Genomic DNA, 14073 nt, shown 5'->3' with positions numbered 1-14073 from the left:
TCATCTCCTCTCCTTCACAACCCCGCCCCCACTCCCCCTACCCCCCTCATGTCTTTCATTAGTCAGTTTACCGAACAATGATGGCTATTTCAGTGGGTGCTCGCCTCCTCACTGCCCATATCTGCCCAATGGGAGATTCAGTTAGGAAGGAAACTGCGGACGGTTGCATTCAGGATGACAAAGCTGAAGAGCTGGAATGGCATTACAGCAGCTGTCTGGCATGCTCCTATTCTCCACCCATCAATAGAGCTGTTCTACCAAAGACATTCTCTCTTCAGTCACTAAATAAAACTAGAAGAAATGTATTAATCTGTTAAGAGGAGAACAGCAAGAGCAACTACACATAAGCTGAGACATTCGCTAAATGGAGTTGATTTGGGCTTGTGTCCCATCTGTGCATTAATTTCACTTATTTCACTATTTCATTATTTAAGATCTGTTACAAAGCTATTCACATAGCATAGTTTTTGCTATTTGATGACTACAAACCACATTATGTTTAATAATTAAAATGTGACATATTGGTATCTCCCCTTTTTAAATTTTGACGTTGCACATATGCAAGTGTCTGTGTAGTTAAAGTAAGCCTGTCTCTGTTTTCAGATTTGAAGAAACTTGGCACAAATCAGCGGTGACCACTATTCATCTTCGTGGTTGGATTTGTCTTTTGATGGCAGCATGAATCATTATATTCCTTGGCAGCTTAACATAGAAAAACCTTGTTGCTGAGGGTTAAACATACTGTCAACAACATGTGTATACTCCATTCCAAGTTTTGACTAACAAGCTCCCTAGTGATCACAATCTGGGCTACTAATGAAGTATTGTTGTGTTTGAGGTAAGTTATCAGCACAACTACAGTATGTTTGGGTACCCCGCAGACCATAAGAAACACAAAATACTTTTAGAGCCAGTTGTGGTGGGTTTAATTTGTGCTGTGTTCCAGTTTCTTGCAAACTGAACCACAGGTACTTTCTCTGGATTTCTGCCATAATTTTATTCTCTAAAGGGCAACTACCTTAAAGGAATACATACAATTTGAGTGAAATTCTTTGTTAGTTTTAACACTGTTAACCAAAGGTCCAGCTGTGACCAATTATTGATTATTGGTCACTGTTGATTAACATGGGGGAGGTGTGTTTCTACAAATCCATTATAAGAGAATTGAACTCTTTGTGGTAGTACTTGCACACATGTGCCCCAGTTGTCATCTGCTAACCACCATCCATCTCCATTGATTTACTCTTGATTGGTATGAATAATGGAGGAGCCAGCTACAGAGCCAGACTGAGAAGGAAGAGGTTTCTCCCACTTCAGACCACCTTTACATCATGAAAGACATCATGGACATATGAGCCATATAGCCTAAGTAAACAGATGGTGCCAATGTTAAAGTCCAGCAAGAGATAAATCAACACTCATCCATTGTGTCACATGCAGCTGTCTTTAAAATAAATGCATGAGACACAAGCCAAAGAAATTCAAGTGTCTGTTTTCTGAGGTCATAAATTTGCTTTTCAAATTCAAACAATCAATTTAATATTGCTATTAGATATTATGCTATGCTATCTTTAATTTTATCCTTAATCAATCCCCCAAATGGAAAATGGTGATGTGCACAGAGCGTTAACTTGCATAGTATCAAAGGATGTCATCAATAATATCAATGAATAGTTTTTCTCTGGGGACCATAAATATAAGCACTGAATCTTGCTCAGTTGTGAGATGTCTTGCTGTGTTATTCAGTGCTGAATAAATTATCATAAAACAATGAAAAAGGTGAAACTGCTGGTTCAGATTCTCAACAGAGAATCTCTCACCCACTTTACATTTTAAACACTTTCTCTACGCAGTTGTTTTTTTTATTGTCACAAACTAAAGAAATATTTGTCCTGTTAACACTCAGGCCACTGACCTCATAACTGTAATTTATTAATGTGCTACAATAATTTAGAAACCAAAGCTAATTTGCTTACAATTAGTCTAACCTGATCATCACATAAAACATAAACTAAATGCTTAAAACACAAATCCCCACACGTCTCTGACAAGCTTAAAACCCGACAACTGAATAAACAACAAAATCATGTTACCGTCAGCAGAGATGAGTTCCAGCATGAACTTCCTGTTAATTAACATATACAACAATGCCTGTATGCAAAATTTAAATGGTAAATGGACTAATTCTTATATATGATGTTATATAACACTTTTATACTCTGAGCACTCAAGGCTCTTTACACAATTTGCCTCATTGGAGAGCAGAATGGAGCAGCCAGGGATCAAACTACCAACCTTTAGTAGATGACCTGCTCCACCACCTGAGGTAAACCTACCCCACTTATACAAGCTAAAGTCATGCAAACCAACTCCTTAAACCCAAACTGCAAACTCAAGTTGAATGTTTTTAGCTGGGTGTGGTCAGTATTGTGCTGCTACTTCTTGTTACACTTCTGGAGATCAGACCATGCACAGTATGTTAACTTTCTATGTTTTGTTACATTGACTAACTCATAAGACCCTCTAAAGCCAATATTATTAGTAAGTCATTAGGTTCTTGTTGCACTCCAATGATCTATTCTTTATCTCCTCTAAGTATTACACTTGTTTTTCATTTTCTCCACCTTGTTCCTCTAAAACAAATATTCCATATGCATCTCAACCCTGCTCTGTCCTGCCTAAACAGAAGCATCTATCTGTGTGTGGACAAGGCTTAAAGACTCTTGAGCATATTATATCACTATCATATCCTACCTATCAAACCATCAGGCTCCAGGCAGTGTTAAAATAGAACAGAAGTTGCACCGCGCTGTGCAATCTGCTGATGACAGCTGCAAGTTGCTTTAATAATCTAGGATGAGTGAGACTGCAGGAATGACACAGGAATCAAAGCTCTAATCCTCCACGAGAACAATATTAGCAAAAGTTGTGACCTGTAGTTCTGAGTTCATATTCAGCTGGTTGAATAGTAGTAGAAGCTATTGTAGTCTTCACAAAATGACAGATTCAAATGTCCATTCACTTTTTAATAAAATTATATTAAATGCTTCAGAAACCATTTAATGTGATCTCATCTGATATTATACATATATACAAGAATTATACAGTCCTACAAATTACATCCATATCTCCATATTCATTTCATGTTTCTATGAGTTGATTATTAGATATTATAATATTTTATGTCCAGTTCAGCGTTAGGTGAATGAGGCGTAGGCAGAGGAGAGGTGGTTCAGTTCCTCTATTGATATAGCTTTGTGTGTTTCTGCCAGATGTCCACACAGTAATTCAGTTAGTGCGCAGAAATGAAGTTAGACTTTAGCTGCCCGACAGTCCACTCCCATAAACACAGAGACACATATAAGAGGTAAAGGGGAAGAAGCTGAGTCATAATTCTTTCACTTCTCATTTTCTGATCAACCTCAAATTACACTCTGAACACAAAATTTAAAAATCACACGTATAGTTTTTTTTTTACTATACATATTCAAATCACACAGTGAACAGTAAGCTCTAGAAAGATATGATTACAGTCAGAAAATGGCTGCCTTCATGACTCAGCAGTAGGAAGTGGGGTTGTATGTCTCGCAGACAATGCCTGGACTGTCCAATATGACTTTTGACTGATCTGTCTGAGGGCGTGTGTGGTTATTATTAGCAGCCTCTTGAGCCAGGAGAATATGAGTCTATCTGAGACATGCACCTGATCATTGCTGTGGACAAGCCAGCTGAACGTGCCAGATGACAGCCTGCGGTCAGTTCAAGCAGTCCTGAGTTGGGTTGGTTGAGCAATTGTGTGGGTATCCCCTTTTTGTCTCACATACCCAACCAACTATTTAAATGTCTTTTTGTCCTGAAGCCCATTCGTAAGAAAAAAGGAATGCTACGACTAATTACAGACATCACTACTCTACCCCCTGACAGAAAAAGCAGGCTGTGATCTTCCTCTTTATCACTTTAGTGCTGTACTGTACATTCATATAAAGAAACATCTTAAAAAACATATTTAAAAAGAGAGAGAGAAATATCCATATTGGGGTTTATAAAATACACATTTACTTGGTTTGTACAAGCCTGGTACTATATATCAGCAATATTAAATACTGGCATAGTTTCTTTAACACTTTGCTTGGTACAAATTTTTGATGATTTCATGTTAATGTGAACTAAAATCACCTTGTTGAATCTATGCCACAAATAATTAAAGGAATTCTAAAAGCAAAAGAGAATCCATCCCATTATTAGCAATGTGTACCTCATAAAGTGTCCAGGGAATGTAGCGATCTGTTGTGCAGACCTGTGCAGACTGGATTTCTTCAAAGTGGAGAACACTAAGGCTTTTCGAGTGAGGAACTACAGGTTTTGGCACTTCTGCGATTGCGTCATTTATCCCTCAGGTTTATTTCTTGAAAAAAAAAAAAAATACTCAGAAAAAAGTTCATGTTGGCATGTTTTCACGTTGAAATCATTTGAATTCGTGGGCACATTGTGATCTACAGTTACATAGCTACATGCAAATGCTCCTGAAAGCAGCTGTGTAAGATGCTGCTATTCATGGAAAGTAGCTCCACATATTTGACCTGGCAGATTTTTATGCCAGATGCCTTTCCTGACACAATCCCCAAGGGAATTGGATCTCCTCTTGAGACTGAAGCAGGTGTGTTTTTGTTAGGGGAATGTGTGAATCCATACAGTATGGCGCCACCAAGTAGCATTATTGCTTTCCAGATACAGATGTTAACACAAATTGTTAACTGTGGGATATATATGTGCAAAGCAACAGCTGACTATGGATAATATAGACATGTGTAGAAACATTTATTTAGCTGTATTGTTAATTTGTTTCAAATATAATTTTATACGCTCATCACATCTTCCAGATGTACTTCCAATCGCACTTTTGCAAATCACTCTGCTGCACTCTCAGTTTGTAGGCTGCGAAATAAAAATAGACTTTAACACACTGGCAAGTAGAATGAGCTTGGGAAGGTGTGCGTCTAATTATTTCTCTTGTGTTTCTGAAGCTCATTAAAGTTGTCATACATTGTTTTTCCTGTAATCGCCAAATAATTATCCTTTGATACCACATACTGTAAAGCTTTGTTTACCCATCATCACAAAGCAATTATCTTTGATTTTGAGACATATGTTGAGATGAAGGAATAATTGCTTGTTATATTAAGATAATTGGACAAATTGTTTTCTTGCGATTTAACTCCAGGAAATCAGCATGTTGTTTTAGAAAGTCAAGTAAGTTCAAATGTACTAACATATTTTTAAAACCCTCTTTAGAAGTAGATTGCATCCACTAGGCAGGCTGCTTCTTATATTTAATGGTTAAAAGCTTCAGCTCAGTGTTTAGTGTATTGTGCCACTTTTCTTGGAAACAGATGACTTCACTTTAAACACTAGACTGGAATCAACAGGGAGCAGGAAACCACCCTGCCAAATTGTTCTTAAGCACCATCCATCCATCTTCTTCCGCTTATCTAATTCAGGATTGTGGCTGAGCTAGGGCCTGTCCCAGCTGTCATAGGGCAAGAGGTGGGGTACAGCTCGGACAGATCACCAGTCTATCACAGGGTTAACACAGAGAGACAGTCAACTATTGAGGCTCTCATTCACACCTACAGCCTATTTAAAATCACTAATTAACTTAACATGGATGTCTTTGGACTCTGGGAGGAAGACAGAGTAAGTTTTCTATTCATGTATATATGCGATTAGTTTCAGATGGCTCAATATAAATAAAAGAAATTTTCTGAAACATTTAGCTTTATCTGTCCTTTATCATTGGGTTCAAATGTGGAAAAACCCCACAAAAGCTGTGAATATTTTTCCTTTGCGGAGCAGTCACACATCACATTTTATTGCTCTGCACTTAGTGGCAGTTACAGCACTGTGCAAAACTCTCAGGCCACCCCTCATTTCTCTATATTTAGCTTCCCCGGACTCAAATACTCTTGTATTTTTTCTAACTTTTGTACAGTACTGTAAGTCCATAAGTATTTTGAGAATGACACGCACTCTGTATACTGTCACATTGTTTTTAAAATGAGAACTTAAGATGTGTCTGAAACACAGACTTGTAGCTTTAATTTAACAGGTTTTAACAAAACTGTTGCATTAACTGTTTAGGTATTACAGCCATTGCTATGCAGACATCTACACTTAATCAGTCACTGATAACAAAGAAGTTTCATCCAAGTGTTAAAATCACTCCATATATTTAAAATCATATTGGTCTGTCCTGTTACTTTTAAGCCTCTGAAAACTGGAGACAAACACTAATACCAAACACTCTGGTGCCCTCTAGTGGTGGCAACACCATGATGCATCAAATCAGACTAAGAAAAAGGAATCCAAATAAGTTACACAAACTCAAACTTTTTTCTGTAGGTCAACTCGTCTATTTAATATATAAAATACGGTAAAACATACGCAAAAAGGGGAGGGTAAGAGGGGACCAATGGATACTTTGGTACAATAACAAACACTTTTTTTTGTAAAAGCAGTATAGAATTTGTAATAACATATCAGTGCATACTTTATTTATGAAAATATACACAAATTGTATATCATTCTCCAAAAACAAAAACAAAATTATCTTTACAACAAAAAAGCAGACTAGCCGAACACAATATATTAGCTATAATTTATTTAAACTTTTTTTTCTTTAATTTCACTTTTTTTTTTTTATGTAATCCTGTGTGATGTGTTTTTGTGTCAATATTACATTTTATTTCCTATAACATGATTCACACTTCTGTTGTTTTGAAACGCCCATGCATTGACATAATTGTGTCTGGTCAGAAATAAGTTAGACGTGTCACGCTGCCCCACCCCCTTTAGACTCAGAGGTTTGTACATTGGACTCAAAGTTTTGCAGCATTGAAGCGATTTGTCGACTCAATCAGCGATTCCATCCACAGCCACACGTGGAAACTAATATCACTACTCGTGTGTTGCTTGTTACGTGTCATAAAAATCGTGCAACATTAGTAACACCCTTGTTGAAGAAGAAAGAAAAATCCCAAAAAATGAAAACAAAAATATATTTATAGAATATTCTTATATAATAAAATAAAATTCCAAAGAAAACAAGAGGTCTAACCTACACAAAAAAACAAAAAAACAAAAACAACAACAAAAAAAAAAGAAAAAGAAAATGCAGAAACCTATATCATCATGACAGCTACTATCAGTGTGGCTGTGGTAATGATGATAAGAATAATAATAACAATAATATCAATTGTCAGAGAACAATTAAAAACAGACTGTCACCAGCACAAATTAACACTGGAAAGTGAGTGAGACTTCTAAACATCATTGTACAGGAGCATATATCTCTCTTTCAGGGGGGGATGCAAGTTCTTAGAACGGCTTCTCAGCACGATTGTCTGTTGTGTGATTACAGCGACCCCTAGTGTTGTTCTAAAGAACATGTTAGGGCTTCACGAGGGCTCTCACCTGCCTGCTCACAAACAATCTCATTTCTTGGACGAAACATAACAACTTGCAGACTTTTTTTGTTTCTCTTTTTTTTTTTTTTTGTTCGAAGCTCAGGGCACAACAGTCTTAACTGTCAAAGTGTTTACACTCTGGGGATTTATGTTAACTCTGCCAAGCACTCAGAAAAGCAATATTGACACTCAGACTTGTCACAGAGGATGAATGTGTGTGTGTGTGTGTGTGTGTGTGTGGGGGGGGGGGGGGGGGGGGGGGGGTGAGTGAGTGAGTGAGTGAGTGAGTGACAGACGGAGAAAAAGGAAATGAGAAATCACTGATGAACTGAAGGGCGGATGATGGCAGTAGTGTGTGGGATGAAGCTGCAAGTCGAATAGAGTTGGGAGGGGGGTTTGTGGTGGTTGTGTTTCTCATGGAAATGACCCCAAAATAATTTGACTTGTCATTTCAGCGCTGACACCCGCTATCTGGACGGAGTAAACAGAAGAGGAGTGTGTAATGAAATGTGTGCGTGTGTTTGTTTGTCTGGGTGTAAGATTAAGCTTCCAGAGAGGAGGGGAGAAAAAAAAAAAAAACAAGTGAGTGACAGGGGTGAGAGAGAGGTGACGAGGGCCTGCCCATGAGAAGGATGTGGTGGCTGGATGCGGTAAAACCTAAAGTCGACAAGTCTGCGTTGGATTTGGGAGGTAGTCATTAAAAGATCAAGAGTCATTCTGAAACCTCCGGCTTAGCGACGAACGACACCCAAACGCCAGTGCTTTTAACAAGCAAATGGACGGAGGCTGAGAGTGCTTTTAGGAAAAATAAATACATGAATTTGCACTTTTGACCACCACGTTTAAAAAGAAAAAGAAAAACCTAAATCAACCGTTGCCACCTTTATAGAGTAGAAAAATTACATCCTTCACTTCTCTTTTCCTTCATAGTCTTCTTAAACTCTCCATAATATAAAACTGCAGCCAACCAGTGACAGGCGAAGGAGAGATCCTTTAAATATAGAAACATGGCTTTTAATTGGAGGAAAAGGTAAACCTCTAAAAGGAGAAGAAGAAAAAAAAAAAAAGAGGGATCAGGGAAATCCTTGGCTTGCTTAATCATAAACTATGTATTTATTCTAGAGTTTGACTGATATGGTGGTAGCGGATAATAATCTTTTGCATCAAGTTGCACAAAATACCCAATATTTGGCAGTCGCTGCACGAGGAAAAATTCCAGTAAAGTTTAATTTAGCTAAATGATACAATAGGAATGGCATTTTTTTTGTTTTTTGTTTTTACTAATCTTTAGTTTTTAGCAGGTTTCAAATAAATGCTTCCATAAAAGATTCATTTGAAAGATGAAACTACATCAGCAATGACTTTGAAAGATTTACAATTAGTAACTGAATTTGACGTAGACAGTGCTACACAGCTATAAGAAAATTTCTGTTCCAATTTTTATACAACATAACTCTTTTGTTTGAAAAAAAAAAAATGTAAACAACTCCTTAAATTGGACTTATGATCCTTTTCCTTGCTTTCTATCCAACGTATGCAGCTCACACTAAACATATCCAATCCTTTCAGCCCTAAATGTTCGATTTTTGTTTTCTACTCTTGGTTCTTTACAAAGCCAGTTGCAGCAGTCATTTGAGACACAAAGCACTGGCCATGGCCACCTACCTGCTATTCCAAGTCTTTTTCTTGTGAGGGGCAGGCAAATAGAAAAGAAAAAGTAGTTGGCTTAAAGGGAGAGGGGAGGCTGCTTTCACAGAGTTGATAAACTGAGGGTCTGCAAAAAAGATATACAAGGATTTATTTGAACTGTGAGTCATGCAAAGCTACCCTGATAAACTTTAAGTTTGAAAATCTGGAGCTGGAAATGGGAATAAGAAGTCTCATTTAAAAAACTGCTTCAATCTATTAACTTAATATATTGACTCTTGCAATTATTGAATTATTAATTTAATTAATTAAATTGCTCCAATTAGGCAACCACACTGAGACCCTTACTGTAGCTTGTAAATTACTTAAATTAAACTACATCAAAAGAGAATTTTGAGAAATAAATAAAAATTGCAATATGTTACATGTACCTGCCATTTTTAGGTTGTTATCCAGCCAAATACATCAGTCTAACTCTAGTGTGTGCGTGCTGTGCGTGCGTGTCAGAGGTGGGAGTTAAGGTAAAGTGCCCTCCATCAGCAACAGAGTCCTAATCATTGCTCACTCTAAACAGTCCGAGTCACCACGGCTACGTCTTCCCTTCCTGCCTCTACAACACCCTCTCTGGGCTCGTCCACATATTACACTTTATATACACACATAAATAATAATAATATAAAAGAGACAGATCCACTGAGAATCAATGTTTGTTTGTTTTTGTTTTTTTTCACTTCCTTAAGGGATATCCTGCCGAATATATAGTTTATATATACAATCCCTGTCGTCTGGTCTAGTCTCTTGCCCCAAATGCAGAGCTGCCCTTGCTACCGCCTGAAGCTGTTTAAATATATACTTGAATATGATTTTTTTTTTTAACCTTCAAAAGAAAAAAAAAACCTTATCCCTGTCACACAAAAGCCACAAAGGTTACAGATTGCTTATATACATGGTACCTCACGATTCTCCTCTTTGAACATCAGCTATCTATTCAAAACATGAATTGCTCACAAAAATAATTTCACCTGTGTGCGTTGCAGGTGTGTGTTCAAGGATGAAATTGAAAGTGAAGATTTATCCAAATTCACTTGGTTTAAAAAAAAAAAAAAAAAAAAAAAGCAAAAAAGCAAAAAAGAAAACAACCAGTTGAGGTAACAAACCCGTATACACACACACGCACACAAACAAACCAAACACACACCTTTCTCAGCATCTGTAGTTGACACGATGTGGGCGAAACGAGGAGAATCTGCGTCATGTGTCGTTGAGCTGTGGCAGCTCGTCCCTGATTCAAAGAAAAGCAGTCTTTTACCTCGGCAACAAATCACGTTCCTCGTTTTACAGCTGGTCTGCGTGGTTCTGATTAAATAAAGACCCCTGGTGGTCGCCATTCTTGTACAGGACCCAATGCCGGCCATGTTGATGGAGCCGCCGACTTGACTGAGAAGGGAGGCAAGTTATTCTTTTAGTGTCTTCATATTCAAAATGAATCCAAACTCTAAATGTCAACAGTCAAGACAGAGGGACAAAACTCCACGCTTTAAAAAAAAGAAAAGGAAGAAGAAGAAGAAAAATAAAATAAAATAAAAGAGCACAGTTGCTCCTCTTAGAAAACAAACAAAAATCTAGAGTGATAGCAATACAACTGTGGATGGGCGGATGTGTACATCGATGTGGACTCGTTGGCGGCACCGTTTTAATACAGCGCTGTCATATTTGATCAAAACCTACCAGACAGTAAAGATATGAAGGTGAGAGATTGCCACCAGCCGTGAATCATGGCAGGGGCATGCTGGGAAACCAAGTTTGGCTTGTCTGCTTTTCCAGAAACTGTCAAGAAGTCCATGTGGCCAAATTTAATCAGGCCACAGTTCCTAACCACTGCAGCCTGATTACAAACTCATTCACTTCTATCCGAATCCAGCTGAATGATGCGCAGCATGGTCTTTTTTTTTGATAAATAATTCCTGGTCTTGTTGGGTTTGGTGTATGTCAGTGAGAATACATTACAGTTCAAACGTGACTGCACATTGCTATACGAGTGAGTGTCCGAGTGTGCGAGTATGTTAGCATGCTTGTGTCATGTATGTATCCATGTGAGGTTTACTGTGTAGACAGCAGGTTACTGGGTTGGTGGTGGGTGGATTTTGTCTGTGCGTATGCAATGTGGATATTGGGCCTGCTGGAGCTGGTGGGGCATGTACACAATCCACAAGTACACATCTCCATCCTCCATCTGTCCATCGATCCGTTTATGTGACCCAGGTGTCCAGTCTCATTCTCTTGACGTTGGTCCCATCCTGTTCTTGAGGCTCTGCTGATGAGGGCCGCAGAAGGACCATGGTGGGCTGCTGGGCTCCGGCGCCGACCTGGTGGTGATAATCCAGACCCCCACCTCGACCCTGGGTGCCATCGTCTCGGTCGCTGCCTTCATATGAGCTGCCGTTGCTGCTGAGACTGTCAACAGGTGAGCGGCCTTGGCCTCCCGCTTCAAGACGCAGAGTACCAGGGTAGGCGATGGACACCAGACCTTGTCCCTGGAGTTGACTCTGGCCCACTCCAACTCCAGCCACCCCACTGGTGGAGCTGGGAGTGCTGCGGTCACGGTTTGGTGAGACGGGTTCGGACTTGATATTGACGTTGGGGTTTGTGTTGACTGTCAGCGCGGCACCCTGTACTCCCACTTGCCTGGAGAAATGACGGATAGAAGAAGAAAGAAAAGAACAAGAAGCATTATGTCAGTATGAAATTACACAACTACACGTATTATCCATCAAAAGTACATGAGAGCAGATCTTCATTAGACAAAAGTTTGCAGGGATGGAACACAGAGCTCAGCCAAAACTGTAAAAGAATGGTCGCTTTAAAATGAATGGATCAAAGAATTCAGTAAACATATGCTGGACTTGTAAAATGAAAAGCAGGATTTTCAAGCAAAAGGCACCCAGGTAACACTATACACTCGGAACACGAAGGCGTGTGTGGACTTAAGCACATGGAGAACAAAGACACAAAGAACAGATAAGGCTACATTTAAGGGCACATTAAAGCAAATTCAGTAAGCCATGCAGCTGAAACACTCGGATATTAGGTTTGATCCCATAAGGTCTACAGCTGAACATCATACTGGAGCATCAAAAAAGATACTCAAGTCATTATTCAGTGGATGCAAGTAGCTAAACAAGAACATCTGCATTTTGTATTTGCTCTGTTTTATATCTTTGTTTGTGATACAACAGCTATTAAAGGGCCTAAAGAACATGTTTCCTAAAATAAATGAAAGAATGACATCACACATTTTAAATATGATAAGAAGTACGACAGAAATTAAATATATTTTAGTTGTTGTTTGCTAAAATTATGTTTATTAAAAAAAACTGGGAAAATCTGTTGCAGTGTAAAAATATAAAAATATTGGAATTGAAATGTTTTTACATGTCTATTTTAAAGTTATATTTTGTCTTTGCTGTACTTTGTATTTTATTCTTATGGGAAAATTTTAGGCACACCAAGGAGCAGTGCAAACCAAGACTACAATTAACACACAACCTGTAAGGCTTTTGGTTCAGGGTTTTTTTTTTATTTTTTATTTTAAACACTATACTGTTATACTATCCTGTCATACTTGATCTGGTAAGGTTGCTTTCCTCCATGCCTGGGCCACTTCCACAGCTCTTTAATGAGCAAATCTCCCTTTGTGCTTGTGGATTTTTATCTCCATCTGTCCATTTTTTCTGCCAGGTGCGCCCCTGATTCCTTCTCAGAAAGCAGCTAACTTTTACTTTCCCTTGTACTCAAAAGAGCATCTTTTTCACAAGGTCACAAATTACACATCCTCCACTCTTCTATTCTGTTTTCGTGTGCAAGGTCATTGCCATGTTCGTTTTTAGCTGCATATGCCACAGAGCATCTTTCCCGGCCGATATGGTCCATGCTATGAGAGCGGCATCGGTATTATATTCAAATAGACAACTAAAGCAGCAGCGTGATCTTCCTTCCTTAATGGCTTTTTTTCATGCTGTCCATAATTTTTTTTAGCATTAAAACCAAAATTTCTCTTGTGCTGTTCGTTCCCCCCGGAACATTTTAACATTATGTCACATTTGATTTGACTTGATTATTATTAGTTTACAAATCTATCAGCAGTTCTCTTAAACCTCCAAGTAGCGCCAACCAAGAGCGTCACAGTAGAGTGTAAATTATGCTCTATTGTTATATATGATAAATTGTATTCACTTGGTGTTTTGTAAGTTAGATCAGCATAAAACGTATTTTCCAGATAAACAGAAAATATTTAGATTCACACGTGAAATGTTTTCAAATGAACCAATCCACACCTAACTCCTTGACTGCGCTGCCCTAAGATCTTCAGGACAATTATATGCCAAAAAGCTTTCGTCTTTGTCACCATCTCTGCTTCTACCTGCCAAAACTCTTTGATCAGCACCACCTCACCCTCCTCCGCTGGCTGGAGGCTGAGTCGAACCTGTCACTGTGGCTGACACCGACTGTTGACGCTGTGGTGTGGCTCGCTCCTTTTAACGCAGTCGACATGATTTTTTGGATTGGGCTCGTTCTATCTTTCCCTCTCCTCCAGCTTGACATGGTGGATCTGAATTTGAAGCTCCCAATTACTGCGTTTCGCCCCTTGGGTGTGTTCTAATATGTCATATCATGAGCCATCTGCACCACTGTATCTCTAATATTCCCTCAATTACTGGCAGACTGAGAGGGGAATTTAAGATAGGACTCCTCCAGGCGATCTGGGTCCGTGGCACTCAAATGTGCTCGCTGTCTTCCTCTGTCTGACACACACTTAAAGTTGTGCACTCTTCCTGCCTTACATAAAAATGCTCCTTCCCTCCCGTACTGTCTTACAAACACACCTACACACACACCTACACACACACACAACGACACAAATCCCTTGGTAGGACGATGCTCACGCCGTCTCTCTCGTACCCAC

At 38.8% G+C, this 14073-nt stretch overlaps 1 protein-coding gene across 11 annotated transcripts in view; it reads right to left on the bottom strand.

Annotated features, from left to right (window-relative positions):
* Positions 1-6387: 6387 nt before the first annotated feature.
* mef2d (myocyte enhancer factor 2d) overlaps positions 6388-14073 on the bottom strand; it is a 105793-nt gene continuing 98107 nt past the window's right edge. For all 11 annotated transcript variants that reach the window (XM_004560111.5, XM_004560112.5, XM_012921572.5 and 8 more), the window contains one exon: positions 6388-11795. In XM_004560111.5, coding sequence (XP_004560168.1) covers positions 11360-11795 — 436 coding nt within the window. In that variant the 3' untranslated portion in view covers positions 6388-11359. The remainder of the gene's footprint in view (positions 11796-14073) is intronic.

This window comes from Maylandia zebra, linkage group LG11, assembly GCF_041146795.1.
Source record: "Maylandia zebra isolate NMK-2024a linkage group LG11, Mzebra_GT3a, whole genome shotgun sequence".
NCBI lineage: Eukaryota > Metazoa > Chordata > Actinopteri > Cichliformes > Cichlidae > Maylandia > Maylandia zebra.
Note: the sequence above shows the minus strand (reverse complement) of the source record. Positions and strands in the feature narration are given on the sequence as shown.